Raw genomic sequence first — 21,386 nt, forward strand, 5'->3', positions numbered from 1 at the left:
ATGAAAAATGTATTTTTTTTATAAATTTTTTTCATGGGGGCCCGATATTGTACTGACACTAATTTTGCTGCCCGTTTTATTCCACGATAAATGAAGTCATAAATTTGTCTTTTTCTACTAAAAAAATTTTGTCTTTTTCCACTAAAAAAAAAGTCGACTCATTCTACTTAAGAATTCCCATTAAGTCTCAATTTACTTATGCCGTAAAATAATCTCTACTAAATAAAAAAATGATAAATTAATTTATCTATAAAATAACCTTTTGAAAAGTTCAACAGTCGCATGACGTTAAAATATAAATAACTTAATATATCTTATCATTATTATCATATATTTAAAGTGAATCTTTATAAGGATTTAAATATTGTCTTGACAGATCGTGGGCATAAACATGCAATACCTACTTAATAATACTTATAACTCCAACATATATAATATATATACATATATATATATATATATATATATGTATATGTAAAGGAATGATTAATGACCGCTTGACACTTATCCATTTCTTCAGACACCATTTTAAGTTAAGGTCAAATCAATATACACCCAGAGCAAAGTGAAAAGCTTCGTAAACTTTTGACTCGGCTCTTAACTTACATTATACTGAATGACTCGAGATACAAAAACAAATATATATATATATATATGTAACAAGTAACGAACAAGTATAATTACTAGAGAAACGCGTCCTTGCTCGCGCCCTTACTCGAAGATCCGTCTCGGTAGATTGGAAAGCGAACGAACAGAGCAGAGGGTGGATGGAAACCAATAACGTCAAGACGTTTGTCCGTTTGCTTTCTAACGACTGACGGATCTTGCATACCAAAGACTCTAGTCTACTCTACTCACTGCATTTACTATATATTTCTCTACCCGACCACTAATTTCATTACTAAGTTAGACGTAACTACACGACATTTTACAAATTACTTTTAATTTATTAAGTCTAATTTCGAAAAAAAAAAAAAATATGACTTTCAAATTTTTTTTGATATAAACGTACACAGAAAAAAAGAATTTCTTGGCGCAAGAAATATTTTGTATTATGAATTGAAGACAAAAATTTTTCTTGGCTCAAGAATTTTTTTCTCGCTTGAAAAATTTTTTTCTTGTTCCAAGAAAATTTTATCTTACCCCAAGAAAAGTTTTGTTTTCACTTTATAATACAAAAAATTTCTTGGGTCAAGTAAAAATTTTCTTAGAACAAGAAAAAATTTTTTGCGCCAAGAAATCCTTTTTTTCTGTGTATATTAATTTTTAATGTCAGCTGAGGGCAGACATTTTTTTGAAGACGGGATTTAATTACTAGAATGAATTTTATTTTTTATTTTATTTTTGATTTTATTTTTTGGTTAAATAAAAAAATTATTTATTTGGGCTTCGAAAGTCTCACGTTCATCTGTCATCTTGTGTTTTGAATCCCATCATATGATTGAGGTTGCTTTTACTTACTTCGTCCTGAGAACAAAAAAAAAAATAGTTTGTTAAAAAAAAATTTTTTTGATTACAATATAAAATTAATTTATATAATCAGTTTTTGGAAATTAAAATTGAATTTTTTAATTTAATTAAAGCCTTCAATTTAAATTTCAGTACAATAATTAATTACGTAATTAGCATTCGGAAAATTTTTATTAAAGTATTTCTTTAATAATTAATTTTCGTTTTCTTAAAATAAGTAATTTTCAAAATTTTGCTGCAGCATTCAGTTTTCAATTTAAAAAAAAAATTGTAATTTTTCAATTGACAATTGATAAGAATTTTAATTTTGAATAAAAATTTCAAAAATTAATTTTGTCTACACAGAAAAAAAAAATTCTTAGCGCAAGAAAAATTTTTGATTATGAAATAAAGACAAAAATTTTCTCCGGACTTTAAAGATTTTCTTTTTGTCCCTAGAATATTTTCATTTTCAATTTACAATGCGAAAAATTTCTTAGGTCAAATAATAATTTTCTTGGGGCGAGTAAAAATTTTTACGATCCTAAAGTTAGCAGACATTTAAAAATTTTTGAATTTTTTTTTTGTACAATTAAATTTGAAGAGAAAAAAAACTAAAAATATGCACATGTAGAAAGTTTAAAAGCCTATAAGTGCAATTTTTTTGAACATTTTTTTTTTCAAAATTTATCGTTTTTTAAAAATTCCAAAAATTATTAGACGTCAGCTAATTTCAGTATCATAAATTTTTTGCACCAAGAAATAATTTTTTTCTGTAAAAAGTCAATTGTCAAAAATAAAAATTATTTTTAATATTTGAGCTGACAATTTATTGAATTAAATTATCATCCAAAAATTGTAAAGAGAAAAGTGATAAATTAGTCGACATATTTTTAAAAAATTTCGGTGGTTAATCACTAACATCTCTAGACATTTATCAGTTTATTTATAACATAATTATTATTATTATTATTATTATTATTATTATTATAATTGTTGTAACCTAAAAACCGAGCGGCAGAGTTAGTCTGATCAAAGCCGGCTTTATTAGCCTATTAGGGGCGTAGAAACAACTCATAAAAGTATAAATTGAATTCCCGTTTAGTGCTGGCACAGTCAAGGCACTAATCACCGGGCTCTAAAACGAACGAGCAAAAAAAGTAAACAAAAACAAAGATAACTGAAGCTAAAAATAAAAATATTAACTATTAAAATGATTCGCACGGTCGAATGACGCCTGGATAGTTCATTAGTTCATTAGCCTGACCCCGACCCGCGACCTCAAGCTCTCGACAACTTTTTTTCCGACCATCCAATCGATTACTCAAACTCGCTTGTGTCTATAGATTTATAATACCACTAAATATATACATATATACAGAGAAGGCGGGCAAAACGGGACCATTAAGGAAATAATGGATTTTTGTGCATCGGAATTCGGTTTTTTTTTTTTTTCCATCTGAAAATTAAACCAAAATTCCAGGTGCCGTAAAAAAAAATTTCCCGTACGCGCAAAAACGAACCGGCTCAAAAAAAAGTAGATATACATAAATATAAATATGTCTATCTCTCATATGAGGAAGTTTATGTCTAAGGTTGTTAACAAATGAAGTAACCACTCGTTACAGTTGATACTACTATTTTTTATTTTACTCTTCACTTGATCACTGTTATGTTTATGTGGTAAGAAAACTGTATGATAAATAAACATGTTTAAAACTTCCTTCCGCTCAAAAACACGTGTTTGGTATTTTAAAATTATACTTTGTATCTTAGCGATACGGGCTCTAAGTTAACGGCCACTTTACAATTTTAATGTCACTGGTGACAAAACGACCACCTGATTACTCCAACCTTTTTTTTTTATACCATACATTTTTTTCATAAATCCACTGGGTCAATAAAAAATTTTTTACCAAAAATTCAAAACTTATCGTCAATCAAATCAATAAAAATGACCCTGAAGTTAGCCGACGTCTAATAATTTTTTGATTTTTTTTTTTTTTGAGGTAAATTATAAAAAAAAAAATATTTGGAAAAATTGCACCTGTAGTTTTTTAAATTTTCTACATGTGCATTTTTTTAGTTTTAGTTTTTTTGTAATTTATTTGTTAAAAAAAAATTCCGAAAATTACTAATTGTCTGCTAACTTCAGGGTCATCGATAAAAACATGATACTGAAGCTCGCAGACAATTACCAATTTTTGAATTTTTTTTTTGAGATAAATTATAAAAAAAAATATTTTGAAAAATTGTACTTGTTGTTTTTTAAATTTTCTACATGTGCATTTTTTTAATTTTAGTTTTTTTGTAATTTATTTGTTAAAAAAAAAATCCGAAAATTACTAATTGTCTGCTAACTTCGTCATCAATAAAAACCTGATACTGAAGCTCGCAGACAATTTTTGAATTTTTTTTCCACAATATAATTGAAAAAAAAAATACGCATGTAGAAAATTAAAAAAACTATAAGTGCAATTTTTTAAATATTTTTTTTTTATAATCTGTCATTTTTAAAAAAATTCAAAAATTTTCAGACGGCGAACTTCAGTCTAAATCTACAAACTTCTTAATAATAATTTTCAAAATTTCATGTTAAACACACAGAAAAAAAAATTCTTGACTGAAGGTAAATATTCTTGATTCAAGAAAATTTTTTTGGAGACCTAAATTTTCTCAGATAAAGTAGAAATTTTCTCCGATCAAGAAGAATTTTTTTTAACCAAGACGAATTCTCTTGGCTCAAGAAAATCTTGACTTGGTTCCCGAAAACGTTTGTCTTCAAAAATATTTTCTTGATTCAAGATAACTTTTTTTTTCTGTGCATCAATTTTTTTTTATCTCCAAATCCTATTTTCCAGCTTTCAAGTCACTAACCAGCCGTCAAATAAAATTTCCTTCTATCAAATCTGCACCCAGTGGCTCAGAAAAATTTTTCACTTAAAAATGAGTCACAAAAAAAATAAAAAAATATGTAGATTATTATTTAAATGGGCAATAATCATAAAGTGACATTTAAAGATTGTGATTTGAGTAGCAGAATAAATGACAACATAATAATCAGCAGTGATAGGAGCATTAGCAGGCAGCCGGTCTGGGTCTGGGTCCGCTTGGCCGGGCGGGGAGTCGTAAGTAAGTAATACAAGTACTCTCTAAAACTAAATAAGTGAAAATTTCACTAATTGAAATAGTGATCTTAAAATTCACTACAAAATTAGTGATTTTGAATTAGATTCACTAATTCATTAGTGATTCCCCGGATTCTACAATGATTACTAGTGGCGCCTCGCTTAAGAACTTTTTATTCTATCATTGAATTATCAAATTCAGGGCAAAATTAATTACGATAATTTTTAAATACAACTGAACAGTTTTAATTCAAGTAAGTTAATTAAATAAAACCTAATTTAGTTGCTAAATAATACATCTTGTTATTTTTTAATAGCTTTATATTTTTACTCCAACTTTTTTTACCGAACCTGAATCAAAACCATTATTGACAATAGATTCAGGTTATGAGTTATAATTATGATATAAATATTTACCGTATGAAAGTAATTTTAATTGTTAATTTAGTCGATCAAGTTGCTAAAAAAATTTTATAATCAATTACAAATAATAATCATAATAATAATAATATTTTGATACAATATTATTAGCAACGATACAATATTTTTCCAAATAAATCCTCGTCAACAAGTGAATTAGTACATTTTTGATTAATTCAATCAGTGAAATTTTCACTAATTCTATATGTTGTTTTTTTTACTAATTCAAAAAGTGAATAGTCACTAATTCATAGTCGTATACTTTGGACAATTTAGATTAGTGAATATTCACAAGTAATTAGTGGTTTTTCACTAATTTAGTTTTAGAGAGTAAGTAAGTAAGTAAGTAATGTAAGAATAAGCATAATATCGCAGTTGGTGGTCCCGTTGACGAAACAATGAATTTACTTCATAAATCTCAATTCCGTCCTGCCCACCGCCCAATTAAAAATGATCTTCGGAGTCGACCACCCTGGCAGCATATATCCGAGACATTTGCTTACCAGAAGTGATTATTTCTTTTCTACTCTTCTCTATACACTTTGAATCTCCCATCTACTGTCCTCTGCTCTCTACTCTCTACTATTAAATATAATACACACTAAAAGGACATTCACATTAATGCGTACAAAACGGTCAGCTGAATTCGGGTGACCGTTAGCCAAATAGCCACCGAGTTGATAATCTTAAATCTCGAGGTCTTGTGCAATTTATGAATAGAATTTAAACTAATGGACTCGATTAGCTGGAGATCGTACACTTTTGTAAAGACCAGTAGCCTTTGGACGCATGGATCAGAAAAAAAATTTAATTTAATTAATTTTTGGTCTGAGATTTTTTTTTAATTAATAGCTTAATTTCCACCGTTCGGGAATAGAAGCCATTAGACCGGCTCGGCCTCCAACGACGAATAATTCGCACGCTTAGTTGTATCAGACCGCGGGCTGCCCGTCATCTTTATCCCTCAGGAGGGCAAGTTCCCATATCGGGTGGCCCAAAAATCTTAACGAATGTCGTGGCATGTCAGGCCTGAATAAAATTAGCACGAAAATATAAATATTTAATTTGAATTTAAATATTTTAACTTTTAGATAACAGTGTTATATATATGATGAGTGAGTGTGAGTGTGTTGGTGTGCGTGACCGGCAATGTCAAGAATTAATAGATTCGTTAATAGTGGGACGATGACAGGACTAATGAATGCTGGAGATTTTAAATTATGAATTATAATTAAGACGTTTTCATGTTGACAACTTTTTTTTCGGTTTTATGAGAAATACTGTTATTTTTATGAGTAATTTATTGTCATTATTTTTGGTGCCAAGATGATTCGGGGGTCAAGAAGACCCAAAAGTCGATATTTAAGAAGATATTTCAAATTTAAGGCTTAGAAAAAAAAGAGATATTTTTCGAAAAATTTTTAAATTCTCAAAAACGCTGTAACTTTTGAAAATTCAACTTTACGCTATTTTTTAAAGAAATCAAAATTTTGGGAAATTTAATTCCCTACAACTTTGGGCCTGACAAAAAATATTCAAAAATCAATATTTTTCAAGATATCTCTGTTTTTAGTTCTATATATAATTATACTTTTCCAAAAATTTCCAAATTCATCAGAGGGCTATAACTTCTCAAAATTTGATCCCACGCAATTTTTTAAAGAGACCAAAATTATAGAAGATTAAATTGCCTATAATTTTGGTGTCTATAAAAAACACCCTAAAACAAATATTTTTCAAGATATCTCCATTTTTAGTTTTATATATAATTATACTTTTCCAAAAATTTCCAAATTCTTCAGAGGGCTATAACTTCTCAAAATTTGATCCCACGCAATTTTTTAAAAAGACCAAAATTCTAGGAAATTCAATTGCCTACAATTTTGGTCTCTGTAAAAAACACCCTAAAGTCAATATTTTCCAAGATATCTCCATTTAAACTTATATACACAAGTATACCTTTCCAAAAATTCCTCAATCCAAAACACGCTCCAACTCTTAACCGATCGACCCCACGACCTATGCGTCTACTTATAATATTCATTCAACAGAATACTGATAGTAGCCAGTGAAATCCATAACAATTATTAAATTCGCAACGAGGAATAATTTTTAATAAATTTTTTAGTTGAAAATTTACTTTTAATAATAATAATTTAGCTGTCTTATCGATGGATATTTATCATGTTTAAACTGGTCTCTATATTATAGTTTAATAACGATATATCTATAATAATAGTTTGCGTGAGTTTGTTGATCGGTTTAACAAGTTGTCAGACTCATCATGCTTATATAGACAGGCCTCGCAATACAAGCTACTGAACTCGCCATATGCTGGTTATAAACAAAAATTCAATTTTTATGGGCCATCGAAACTCGAAATTTCGGCATTCATTATTATTATTATTATTACAATATAGACAATTAATTCAATAACAACAATTTCAATATAAAATATATGTACGTGTATTCGTGTATATATATAGTACTTTGTTGTTGGAGGATATTTAGAATGATTTGCGTGTCAAAGACCAATTATGTGTACTAAAACCACAACGAGGCTGTTAGGGCCCCAGGGGGCTGACATTTTCTCTTTGCCTTGCTCTTATTATTACCCACGATGAGCCCGAAGTATATTCTTTGAAATAAAAAAATTCAAGTCTTGACAAAAGATTTTTTTTTGTACAAAAAAAAAAATATATAATTATTCCTTATTTTTTTTTATTTTTTCTGACAACCATGAACGTTTTTTCAATTGATTTATTTTTATAAATATTTATAACTTTTATTTTTATTTTTTTTTTGCAGAATTAATAAAATTAGTAACAAAGTATGAGGGTATATAGACGTTTATTAAGTGGACGAACTGAGCACCACTATATGGCCACACAAACGGCAAGCGGTGGCTCCAATTAAGCGGGCAACATTAATTTCTTAACCCACCCGGACTCAATGGTTTAACTCGAACCACACACAATTCAAACTAGCTTAGATGCCTTGTAAATGTATTTAAATAGACGATGTTTAATAGGTTACATTTTTTTAGGCAATTTCATTACTTCTTTTTTTTTTTCAGAATTTTATTTTTTTCAATCACTGGGTTAAATTAATTTCCAAGTTTTCCAAGGGCATTTTTTGAAAGGAAATTCAATTTTTCCAACTATGGGGTCTCTAAAAAATTCCCTGAATGGGAAATTTGAAAAAATTTAACAATTTCCAAGTCTGGGATATTGGGACTAAATTCCCAAATTTTTCAAATGGTCATATCTTCAAAAATATTGATCGTACGCCATTTTATACAGAATCCAAAATTGTAGAAAATAAAATTTCCTACAACTTTGATTCTCATAAAAAATCTTCTAAGATCAATATTTTTAAAGATACAGCCATTTTATGTCTAATATAAAAATTATATAATTATACACGTTTCCAAAAATTTCCAAATTATTAAAACAACCATATCTTTCAAAATACTGGTTTTAGGGAATTTTATAAAGAAACCAAAGTTGTTAGAAATTAAATTTCCTACAACTTTGGTCCTCTTAAAAAATATCGTAAGATCATAAAATTTGAAGTTACAGTAATTTTAAGATCAAGCAAAAAATATATATACTTCCAAAAGTAAAGTTAATCAACTCTGGCAATAAAATCGATTATTTTTTACTAATATCACTTATTACAGACATAAATATATGAGTAACAAGATGATTAGAAGGAATAAGAAAACAGAAGGGATGTAACTCGTTTGCGGTACTCAACAATTATTAGGTAGTATCTCAAGCCGGAAATCGCTTAATTTCGAGCTTATAAGACTATATATATATGTATATATATATATAAGTTGAGATCCATTTAATATCCGAGAACTGCCATAGATTTTCTAGTCTAGTGTCTGCGTCTTGAGTAGAGTCTGAAGTCTGGTTGAGTGATGAGTGCTCAATTAGAACACATAAATGTATGTATGAATATATATATGAAATGAAAAAATACGATAAGCGTTGCGACACCGATAAGAGTAATAAGTTTTAAAAAATTATCCGAGTGTCATATTGGTTGAAAAATTTATTTAAAAATAACGATTGCGGCGATAAAGAATGTGCGCAACAATTTAGCAATAACCCAGTTGCTGGTTAATTTATGGCTTGTCAATGCCCGAGACAGTGTGTTGTAGATAATAATATGAGAAGTTCTTTAAGTATCACGTGTTATCTATAAGCAGTTATTAAAAAATTTTTAACTATATAATACATACTGGTGGGTTTTTTTTTTTTTTGTGAGAAATACGATACGTCAAAAACAGGATTTAAGTTTAACATAAGTTAATCTCTTCTATACGATCGTGTAGCTCACGTATGGTATCGGCTAGTGGATACTTTGGATACCTTGCCATCAGGCTGGGATACTATTATATTATATAGATTGTCGTAGATGACGACGCTGACTCTGGTGACGATTATCGGGGATTAAATATTATGAGACGCTACTTCTGAGTTTTAACTTGAGAATTTAAACCACCTGGTTGTGGTTATTATTTTTGAATATTTTATATAAATAACTTATTTTTAGTTATTGTCACTTGGTTAATTTTGAATTTTTAATTCAAGGCTTGAGTGGATTTTTTTACAGTTGATGTCAAGATGTCTTGAGGTCACTGGAAAGGAAATTTTCTACAACTTTAGCCCGTGTAAATTAAATTGTGATGCAGTCAAAAATTTCCAAATTTCTTAAAGCGTCATAACTTTTGAATAATCGATTTTAGGGTATTTTTAGAAGAAACCAAAGTTGTAGGAAATTAAATTTCCCACAACTTTGGTCCTTATAAAAAATAGTCTAGGATCAATATTTTCCAAGATACAGCTATTTTTAGTCAGAAAGAAAGTTATATATAAAAGCAACTATATATGAATTCCCAAATTCTTTAATGCGCTCTAACTTCTAAACAATCGACTCTACGCTATTTTTTACTGAAACAAAACTTGTTCCAAATTAAATTTCCTACAACTTTGCTCCCCATAAACTATGTCCTAAACTCAATATTTCAGAAGATATATCCATTTTAATGCTCAGCAAAAATTCATATACGTCCAAAAATTTCCAAATCCCCAAATTCTTCAAGTTAACCAAATTATGGGCTTTTTTTATTTATCAAAAATTCCGCCAAGCAAAATTTTCTTCCAGCCCACCACCCCAAGCTCTATCTCATTAAATAAACTAAATAACCCATAATTTCTAGATACAAAAATAAAAATTAAATTCCAAATTATTATTGTACTAAAGTACCCCAATAAAAACAATAATAATTAAACAGCATGTGTGGTTATCGGCGATTAACCATTTGTATCCACGTTGTCGCATTCCTTGATGGCCATAAAAAATATAATAAAAATATCTATACTATATAATATAACTTGTGACGTACCGATAAGTTAATATTATGTTTCTGCATCGTTATGTTGCCACGCAAGCCTGCATATGTTTCTATACATACATATATGTATGTATACATCTACAGTATATTAGTCTCAATGTACTAAAAAAGAGGCAAAATTTAATGCGATTCTCAAAGTTAAGATATTTCGTCGGAGCTCGCGATAATGTGACAGGATGCCCGGCATGACCTCCCTTTAAATAAATTCTATCTCTTTGTCCGGCGTTAGAGGCCAGAAAGAAAGTCATATAACATATTTTTCCCTTTACCTTTTTTCTACGCTAACTTAAATTATTATTTTTATTTAAAACTTGTATTGTAAATCCCAAGATCTCTTAATAATATTTTCAGTCGAGAATGCAATCTCCATAAAACTGCTACCGCGGACACTTTAATCGACTACAAGTTTGCTGTATTTTGTAGCTTGTAGTTAAAATATTTTTTAATAAAAAATATATGCCCAGCAATTTATTTAAATAATAATTATTCCATATATTTATTTTCTAGATATAAAAAGCGCGAGTTCAAGATTTGAAAGTAAAATTTAAACAAACGTCCTCTTAGTCAGACTAGTCGACCACCGGAGTCGCCTTCTCTCGCCTCAGTTCTTTATAGATCCATCAAAGATTGATTTTTCTCGAGATATACGTTTCATATATATATATTTATACATGTATACAGTTAATATATTTACGGGACCAGGAGGGGACCGGACTAGACGAGACGAGCAAAGACAAACGTCAACTGGAAGACAAAAAAAATTATAATTCCAACCAAAAGCTGGGAACTGACCCTGATAGATCGGTTTTAAAATGTCCTACCAATTTTAACAGAAAGAAATTAGTGAGATGATAGACCCATCACTGAAGGGACGGATTGTATGCCGCTGGGTTTATAAGAAGAGGGGAAATTATCAGACATGAGTTTTTAAGGCTTTTTTTTAGTTCAAAGACCGATTTCTTAGCAGGGAGTCTGTTCTCATATCTTATATATATATATATATAAATGTATATACATATGTATAGAAATTTTTTTAGAAAGGAAGAGGTAAGTTGGCCTAAAATCAAAATTTTGAGAAAAAAAAAATTTGGGCATAAATGAACTATTCAAATTTTTTTTGTCAAAATTTAGTAAAAGTCACAATGCATGGACTGATCAAATTGCCCTTTCTTGTTCTGAGTTAAAAAAAAAAATGCGGGTAAAATGAACCGCTAGATTTTTTTTTGTCAAAATTTAGTAAAAGTCAAGCGCAGACTGGTCAACTTGCCCCTTTTTGTAAAAAGTTCTAAAAAAATGGGGGTAAAATAAACCACAAAATTTTTTTTTTGTCAAAATTTTGTAAAAGTCACATTCTGTGGACTGGTCAACTTGCCCCTTCTTGTGAAAAGTTCTAAAAAAATGCGGGAAAAATGAACCGCTAATTTTTTTCTGTCAAAATTTTGTACAAGTCAATTCGCAGACTGGTCAACTTGTCCCTTTTTGTGAAAAGTTCTAAAAAAAAAAAACGGGTAAATTGAACCGCTTAATTTTTTTTTTGTCAAAATTTAGTAAAAGTCACAATGCATGGACTGATCAACTTGCCCTCTCTTGTTCTGAGTTTAAAAAAAAAATGCGGGTAAAATGAACCGCTAAATTTTTTTTTTTTTCAAAATTTTGTAAAAGACATTTTGTGGACTGGTCAACTTGCCCCTTCTTGTTATGAGTTTGAAAAAAAAATGCGGGTAAAATGAACCGCTAGATTTTTTTTTTGTCAAAATTTTGTAAAAGACAATGAATGGACTGGTCAACTTGCCCCTTCTTGTGAAAAGTTCTTGAAAAATGCGGGATAAATGAACCGCAAAATTTTTTTTCTGTCAAAATTTAGTAAAAGTCAATGCGCAGACTGGTCAACTTGCCCCTTGTTGTGAAAAGTTCTAAAAAAACGCGGGTAAAATGAACCACTAAATTTTTGTTTTGTCAAAATTTTGTAAAAGTCATAATGCATGGGCTGGTCGACTTGCCCCTTCTTGTGAAAAGTTCTAAAAAAATGCGGGATAAATGAACCGCAAAATTTTTTTTCTGTCAAAATTTAGTAAAAGTCAATGCAACGACTGGTCAACTTGCCCCTTTTTGTGAAAAGTTCTAAAAAAATGCGGGAAAAATGAACCGCTAATTTTTTTCCGTCAAAATTTAGTAAAAGTCAATGCGCAGACAGCCCAATCTGCCTCCTTTTTTTCAGAACTTTGTAAAAACATTTTTATCTTAAGAAAGATGTCTCATTTTACCCCGAGTTCCCCTACATGTCAATCTATATATACGTATATGTATATAGATTGTGGATGTGATGTAAAAAAAGTAAAATAAAATAAACAAAAATAATAATAACAAAAAAAAAAAAGAAGCTCGAGCCTGACCCATAAAAACGTCAAACTTCTCTTAACCTAGAGAAACGTCTTCATTAAGAGATCCAGAGCCCCAGTGTTGTGTTGAGCCTGTTACACTCATCTCCTCTCTCCGGTTTTGGCCCACAAAACTCTCATCTCTACTCTCGGTATTACATCTTTGTGTTTTATTTGTATTGGGTTATGTGAGTGTGCTCGTATGGAGCACAACCTCCCCTTCCCCTCCAGAGATCTTCTCTGAATCATGTTTAAATATCTTGTATCAACAAAAAATAAATTATTGAGTGTGTGAAAAAAATTAACTGTTTTTTTATACGTATACTTAAAGCTGGTGTATATTTAATTTTTTTTTTTTTTGTACATTACATGGCTTACTGCATGTCTTTGGAATTTTTTAAACCGTAAATTATACATTTCGATGTCGCTTATTTTTGACGGACTGCAATGTAATCGCAATCGGCAATCGGTAATCGGTAATTGGTAATTGTTGATGCTAATGGTGATGAGATGGGACGGGATTTATTTTAATTATATTTTCGTTTTAAATTTTAAATTAATGGCCGATTATTAAATTTAGGCGGGAAAAAAATTTGAGGAATTTGGGGAGGGTTAAAAATGACAAATGGTCTGTTATTGAGATATCAAATGTAAGCTATTATTTTTATTTTATTTTACTTTTTTTTATTTAATGGAGGGTCTGAAAGATCCGAGTCCAGGGATTTTGGGCTCATGAATTCATAACCGAGTACAAAAAATAATGTAATGGTTAAAATTAACTGGATTTGAATTCCCGTGCCGCGAATGCGATATTTTTTATTGGGATATATTAAATTAGTGAGTTTTAAATATTTTATTGTAGATACATAGTAATAAAGGAGTTATAAAATGGTGTTTTCGTGGATTTGGATTGACATTAAAATGTATAATGATCAAAAGCACTTGGGTTTTTAAATTCTTAATGGATTCTGGTCAATAAAATTTGATTATTTTTTTTTTATTATTATTGTCCTGTCGTACAATAGGAAATAGTCCGAATTTATTTGTACTTTTACTCCATTCATTTTTTATTTTTTAAAAAAATTTAATGGCTCAAGATTTTTAAACAAAATTTTTAATGGCCAAATTTTGAAAACAGATCAATTTTTAACTCAAATCTAATTTATTTTAATTTTCGGTTTCTTTTGATTCTAATAGACGTTTTATATTAAAATTTTTTTATGTAAGGTCTCGAAATTTTGATTTTTTCAAAATTAGGCTTTTTGGAATTTAGCTTTTGTCTGAATAATTTTCAGATTTCCAGATGTCAAATTAATTTTATTTCTTTTTTTGGTTCATCTGCTTGATTAAAAAAAAAAAAAAAAAAAATTAAAACTAGTGTTGAAAGAAAGTAACAATAATTCCAGATAAATATGTTTGCATAGCAAAGGGTTAAAGTATAAAGAGCCGTGTCCACATAATGTCAGTGATAGCGATAAGTGTATTATTTAAAAGGATCAGAAGCTCATGGGATAGGATGTAAAACGTTTAAACGGTTTATTAAGAGTATGTAAGTTAAGTTATATATTACATATATCACAAATAGCTGTGTAATGTAACTTGTATGCCTGTGGCGAGAGTAAAGAGTAAGAGTTGAGAGTAAAAAAGAGTTTGAGAGAGAGAATGAATGAGAGAGTATATAGAAGCAGGGTGGAGGAAGCAGGCGGACCACCCACACCGCTTCGCGGACCACCGTGATAGCCCACTGGCATACATTAGGCTCCGTTTTGGAGCTCCCCCCAAAAACTATATCGCTTTATCCATTTTTACTTCCTTCGTCACTTTCCCCAATGTATCATGTCAATGCTTTCTTCTATTGCTTTATCATCATTATTATCAGTATACATACATATACATACACATATATTCGAAAAAAAGGTTTTTTTGTTGGCAAAAAAAACAAAATTTTGCATCATTTATTAAAAACAAAATTTTCTTGGGCTCAAAAAAATTTTCTTGCTCCAATAAATTTTTTTTTACCCCAACAAAAATTTTTTGAACCAAGAAATCTTTATTTTTTTGTATATATATATTTATATATTTATTTTCTCTTGGAATTGTTGACAGCTTTTATCAATTTCTATATATAAAAAAGGTTTTTTTTGGCAAAAAACCAAAATTTTGTATCATTTTTTAAAAACAAAATTTTCTTGCTCTAATAAATGTTTTTTTACCCCAACAAAAAATTTTTTGCACCAAGAAATCCTGATTTTTTGGTATATATATATTTATATATTTATTTTCTCTTGGAATTGTTGACAGCTTTTATCAATTTCTAAATAGAAAAAAAAGTTTTTTTTTGGCGAAAAACCAAAATTTTGTATCATTTATTAAAAACAAAATTTTCTTGCTCTAATAAATTTTTTTTTACCCCAACAAAAAATTTTTTGCACCAAGAAATCCTGATTTTTTGGTATATATATATTTATATATTTATTTTCTCTTGGAATTGTTGACAGCTTTTATCAATTTCTAAATAGAAAAAAAAGTTTTTTTTTGGCGAAAAACCAAAATTTTGTATCATTTATTAAAAACAAAATTTTCTTACTCCAATAAATTTTTTTTTTACCCCAACAAAAAATTTTTTGAACCAAGAAATCTTTATTTTTTGTATATATATATTTATATATTTATTTTCTCTTGGAATTGTTGACAGCTTTTATCAATTGCTTAGCGGAACTTAATCACGCGAGATCTGATAGCGAGTAAGTGAAGGGGAGGGGCAAGGAAGAGAGGGAGGGAAAGAGAAAAGAGAGCAATAAAAGCAATTGACACATGCTCGTACTCGATTAATGTGTAATCTGTATAATCGATTAAGTATACAGACATTTAATTTTATTATACATTTATGGACGGGGTCCATGTGGACTCGAGAGATATGTAAGAGCATCTCTTAATGATGATTAACCTTCTTCGTGAGTCCATCAACCAAATGCCCTTGGCTAAAATATCTTTTATTTTTATTTTCATTTTTATAATACTTTTTATTTTGTTTATTTTTACTTGCTGTATTATTGATGCTAGGATTTCTTAAGCATTTATAAAGGATCAGATGATAGCGTGGGCTTTTTGATTTAATGAGACAGATGGAGATATTTTATTATTATTTAATAAACATTTCACACCGAGTTTTGTTATTAATTTTAGTTTCAGTTCATTATTTATCGGGATAATTGTTCATTATTTTTATTTTTGTCGTGGGTTTGAAGTTCAGTTTTGACATACGGAATAATTTTTTTAGGAAAATTTAATTTATGCCTCTTAAAAAATTCAAACTTACAAAGATCTAATTTCCCATTCAAATTTCAAATTCAAATGATTCATAAAAAAAAAAAAAGATCGATTATTAAAATTTAATTCGACACGAACAATTTGCAAGGTACAACAATTATTTTCCCTTTCAATTATTCCTCAATCCAAACTAGATAAAATACAATCACCGGCTAATTTTTTCGAATTACAGCTCGGCAATAAACTCGAGTGATAAAATAAAACTCCGATAAGCTAACGTCTCTATACCAGCACACCGTGGCTTTCATTTTAATCGACCCAATAAAACAAACTCGAAGCACAATAATAAATTGTCATACGTAACGTACATTACGGTTAATAGTCCGCGTTTAATTAAAACTTTTGTCCACTCAATCTAGATTAGAATTATCGTTGCATTGTATCCCATCTCAAATGCCATTTTTACTCTGTCATGCTCCGCATCATTATTATTATTATTATTATTATTATTACTATTATTACTATTATGATTACTATACTATATTGAGCGTATTTAACTTCTCAATTGTTGATACGGTAATCAATTTTCTCGCTCGGCATATAAATAGTGTGTTGATGATGCGAATGTAATTGTGTCATATTTATACGTTCGATTGTTTTACGTATGTGTGAAATATGTTTACGCAGCCGTTAAAAAGACGTTATTATTCTTTACTACCTGTGAATTATTTTTAATACTCATTTTTTTTTTAATTAAAGACGGAGTGGGAGACAACGGCTCTTATAATTCTAATTTATAAAAAATTTTAAGGGGTCTATCTTTCCCCCCTGGGGTCTATTTTGTCCCTCGTGAAAACCGGGGCACGACGGACTAAGAAATTAACTAGAAATTTTTTTTTTCAAATTTTGGCGAAATTTTGACGGATTGTTTGAAATAGATCAAAACAACTTGTACCTGGTGCGCAAAAGTCACAAAAAATAATTAATGGCTGAGGTGGGCCATCTTGCCCTGGTCTTCCCTATATATGTGCAAAAAATCTATTTATATGAGACATAAATTTCACATATTCTATATATTTATTGACGTGAATTTTGCCCCTTATAGTTTTAATTTATAAAAAATTCAAAAGAGTCCATCTTGCCCTGACTCCTAAATGTAAAGATTTAATTATTTCTGGGATTTGATGAATTTCACGGATTTAATTGCGGATTCTATATAAATTGAATGTATGCACTGGTTTGTTAATTCAGCTGATTGCTAGCTTGTGACAAGTATAGAGTTGACACAAATCGCGAGATTTAAACGGTTAATTAGTTTCATTTGTGGCAGAGTTGAGCTGAGTGAAAAAATGCGTAACGTGTTTATGTAACGTTAACATGATTGAGATATGTCATAATGGTAATTTTTGATAAATGCTTTCGATAGTTACTTTTTATTTGCTATTTTATCGCTAATTAATTCTTCACTTATTTTTTATCTATTAATTATTGATACAAGCAATTAAAAATATAATTATGGATCATTACTGGTAATTAAAAATTTTTTTTCCCAGAAGTTTAAATTTGATAATTATTGGAAATTAATAAAGTAAAATTTAATTTATTTGTGATTCCACATAAAATGAAATAAACAGAACAGTCTATTGGAAATTTCAAAAAATAAATCAGTAGAAATTCTATTAAATAAAATAAATAATAATTAACCCAAATACCGCAAAGCAATAAAAAAAATTAATATATTTTCATTTGTTGATCTGTGAGCATAATAAAAAACACGAACCATTAGCCTCAATAAAAAATATTTTTATCGGTCTTAAATTTTTATTAATCCTACAACTCTACAGTAAATATCTCAACTTGTAATAAATAGTAATAATAATAATAATTATTGCTGGTGGTTATTACTTATAACTTACTAGCAATAGTCCAAGAAGAGAAGAGACAAATAAAAAGTAGGATAAAATTGTCGAAATTGGTATGACAAGAACGTCGAGTGTCTCGGTAGTCACACGTTGAAATCAATTGATAATACGTCAGGTAAGAATAAAAATAATAAATAAATATACCCAAGAAAATAAGCAGTAGTAGTAGTAAGTAGTAAAAGACGGTGATGAATGTTTCTTGTGATTTAATAGCCCGAGGCGAGCGCATAACGATCTTACAGCGCCATGTGTGTCGATTCTCGGAAGATATAATGGCATCCCGTGAGCTAAGGAAACGAGGGCGAGGAGATGTATAAAAGGCTATTGCTCGTTGTACTTTTATGGTACATACTCTAGCACTTTAATCAACCGATACTCATACTCATACTCATATATTACAACAATCCTAGTCACAATATTTGTTATTATATGAAAATAAAGTACTTGCTACCAGATACTTACTGGCATTACTTTTACTCGCACTCACTATTTTCTCTATCATCTCGACTCTGTCATTTCATTCATTTTGTAATATGCATGCATGAACATCAACCTGGTGTATTTTTCAATGTACATGCAGACTTTTCACATTTCTGACTGCATGGAAGTGCAAAATGGCCATGTATATTTGCCCATGCCCGGTATTTTTTTAATGTTCATGCTGACTTTTTACATTTCTGACTGCATGGAAGTGCAAAATGGCCATGTATATTTGCCCATTCTCGGTATATATTGAATGTACGTGCAGACTTTTCACATTTCTGACTGCATGGATGTGCAAAACGGCCATGTATATTTGCCCATGCCCGGTATTTTTTCAATGTCATGGCATTCAATGCATGGTGAGTTGATTTTTGCATGTACAGATTTAGTTAGATTCTTATGTCATGCCAATGCATGCCGTGCAAAAAGAGTCAGTTTGAAAAAAATTCCAAAAACATGGACAGTAGAATTTTAGTCCCATTTTTTCAGATTTTCCTGAACGTTCGGTCGGTTTCGTGTAAGTCCATGTGTGTATTTATGAGTATAGTATATATGTGTGGATGTATTAGTCCATGTACATCTAGGGTAAATATATGTATATATATTTGTAAAGGTACATGTACAGTATTTACTAGCAATAAAAATAAAGTGTGTTATTGAATGATACACAGACAAGTGCACCGAGAAATGTACGTATCAATTAACAGCTTTAAAGAACATCCGTTTAATTTTTCTTATAGACCCGTATTATTCTTTTTTTATCTTTCTCGGTCTTCATTAACGCGTATATGGCATCACTTGCCGTGTTCTGTGTCTTGGATATATCTCATTATTATGTTGCTAGAAAAATGTTTAGCTGTTTAATTACTGTGAAATAAGAACATTATTATTCATCCCGCAAATATATACTCGTCCAGGATTTATTTCTCCTTTTACTAATTATCGCTTTTTATCCTGTCCTGGGAAGACGTTTTTTTTAAAAGAAAAAAAAAACCATAACTTTATTATTTCTGATAGAGACGCAAAATTTTTTCTCTCTAATTATTATGGGATTTTGTTTTCCATGGGAATGAAAAATCATAAATACGAAATTTTCATTTTTTGAAAAATTCGTTTTTTGAGTTCTGGTGGCAGAAAAATTATCAACAGCTTGATTTGTTAATTTGTGGCCTGACTTTTTAATAGAGATTAATAATAAGTAAAGTAATAAAAATTATTTAATACGTCGGTACTTAAAAAAAAGTGAAAATATTTTGACACTAAAATACAGTGTCGGTACTTTGAAGGAGTATCAGTTTGAATTTCGTAGAAAAGACTCGACAAAAATCTAAATAAAGGCCTTTTTGAACTCGTAATACCTTGTAAGCATCCCATAAGTATATATATGTATATATAAATATATATGTAAAGCGAATATAAGCAAGCGAATGGGAATAAAAAGTATAACGAGAAGAGTTTTGAGAGCTGAGTTGAGTTGAGGAGTCTAAGATGAGCTGAGATCTGCGGAGATGAGTATAAAGTATTAAAGAAGTGAAGAGGTGGTCTCCAACATATACCAAACACGAGTAAAAGTATCAAAGAGAGAAAGAAACCAAAGGAGGACGGGTTGTAGCTCGTCGTAACTCAAGTCTAGTTAAGGGAGCCATAATTCAGTGGATACCACACTAACTCATCGTTTACTTCAAACGACCCATAAATTATACTTTTCATTTAGATTTTTTTTATATAATTCAACGACATATTTTTTTACTTTTATGATAATTGCTTGGGATTATTAATTTATTGATTCTTTTCGTGCTACTGTTTTTTCTTTTTTTTTTTTTTGAGTTTATTTATTGAAGGGACCGCGGGCTGAATCGAAGAAATCGATGGCCGGGGATTTCTTGTGTTGAAGTGTTTAAATTATTTATTTATAATATATTGATATGCGGATGAGGAAGAGGAAGGTAGATTATTTATGAGTGTTTTGAGTGCTGGGTCATTGCTGTATGATAATTTTGTGATTGTTTATATATTTTTTATCAAAGTTTCTTCAGAGTTCCTTGACTAGTCTGTTTTTGGGAATAAATTGATACATAGTAAAAAATATTTTGTCTCTCTGTTAAAAACGGTCCGTGTTAAAATTTTTGTGTCAAATCAACACAATTCTTTGTGTTACTTAAAAATTTTTAATCGATTTACTCTTCAACACTTTAAAAGTGTTACTTAGTATAAAAATCGATATTATCAAAATTTATTAAGTGTTATTTTAAAGTCAACACAAAAAAAGTGTTGAAATTTTAACACAATATTTTTTACTGTGTAGGCTTCTCCGGGTTTAGAAATTTTTAGATATTCCGAATTTTCAATGGAATTACTTTAGTTGGAAAATGAAAATTCCAAGACTAATGGAAATACTTTTCTTAATAAAAAAAAATAAAATTTACCAGAAGAATGGAACTTTCTAAGGTAAAAAACTGCAACTCGTCGGCTAATAGAAACACTGACGTCTAAAAAAAATTTGCATTACTCACAACCCTATTATCTGCATTAACTTCCACGTTGTCTAGAAATTCGGCCAACCCCAACTCACGCTACCAAAAACAATTTCTCAGCCCTTTAAGAACATACAAATATACATAAAATCTACATATTTCCGCGCTCAATTTCCCTAAAAAACACATTCAAATAAAAATTTAATAATTCAAAAATCTAGTTCCTTCACAAACTTTTCACGCGGAGAAATTTTTATTAAAAATTACCCAAAAAATATGATACTGTGAAGACATGTGGAAAAAATATCAATTTTTTCCATGTACATTGTAAAATATACTGCTCAATAGCATGTAAATAAAGTGCAATTTCGACTAATAGTATAGTCAAAATTTAGTTACTGGCTATATGTCCTCTAGTACCAAATTTTATGGGT

General features: G+C 29.5%; 1 protein-coding gene across 1 annotated transcript in view; it reads right to left on the reverse strand.

Annotated features, from left to right (window-relative positions):
- Positions 1-1,400: 1,400 nt before the first annotated feature.
- The window catches only part of LOC130669828 (bromodomain-containing protein DDB_G0270170-like), a 40,361-nt gene continuing 20,375 nt past the window's right edge, over positions 1,401-21,386 (reverse strand). Inside the window, exon 2 of the mRNA XM_057472929.1 lies at positions 1,401-1,467. Within this exon, the coding sequence (XP_057328912.1) occupies positions 1,454-1,467 (14 nt within the window). The 3' untranslated portion in view covers positions 1,401-1,453. The remainder of the gene's footprint in view (positions 1,468-21,386) is intronic.

Source organism: Microplitis mediator, chromosome 6 (genome assembly GCF_029852145.1).
Source record: "Microplitis mediator isolate UGA2020A chromosome 6, iyMicMedi2.1, whole genome shotgun sequence".
Taxonomy (NCBI): domain Eukaryota; kingdom Metazoa; phylum Arthropoda; class Insecta; order Hymenoptera; family Braconidae; genus Microplitis; species Microplitis mediator.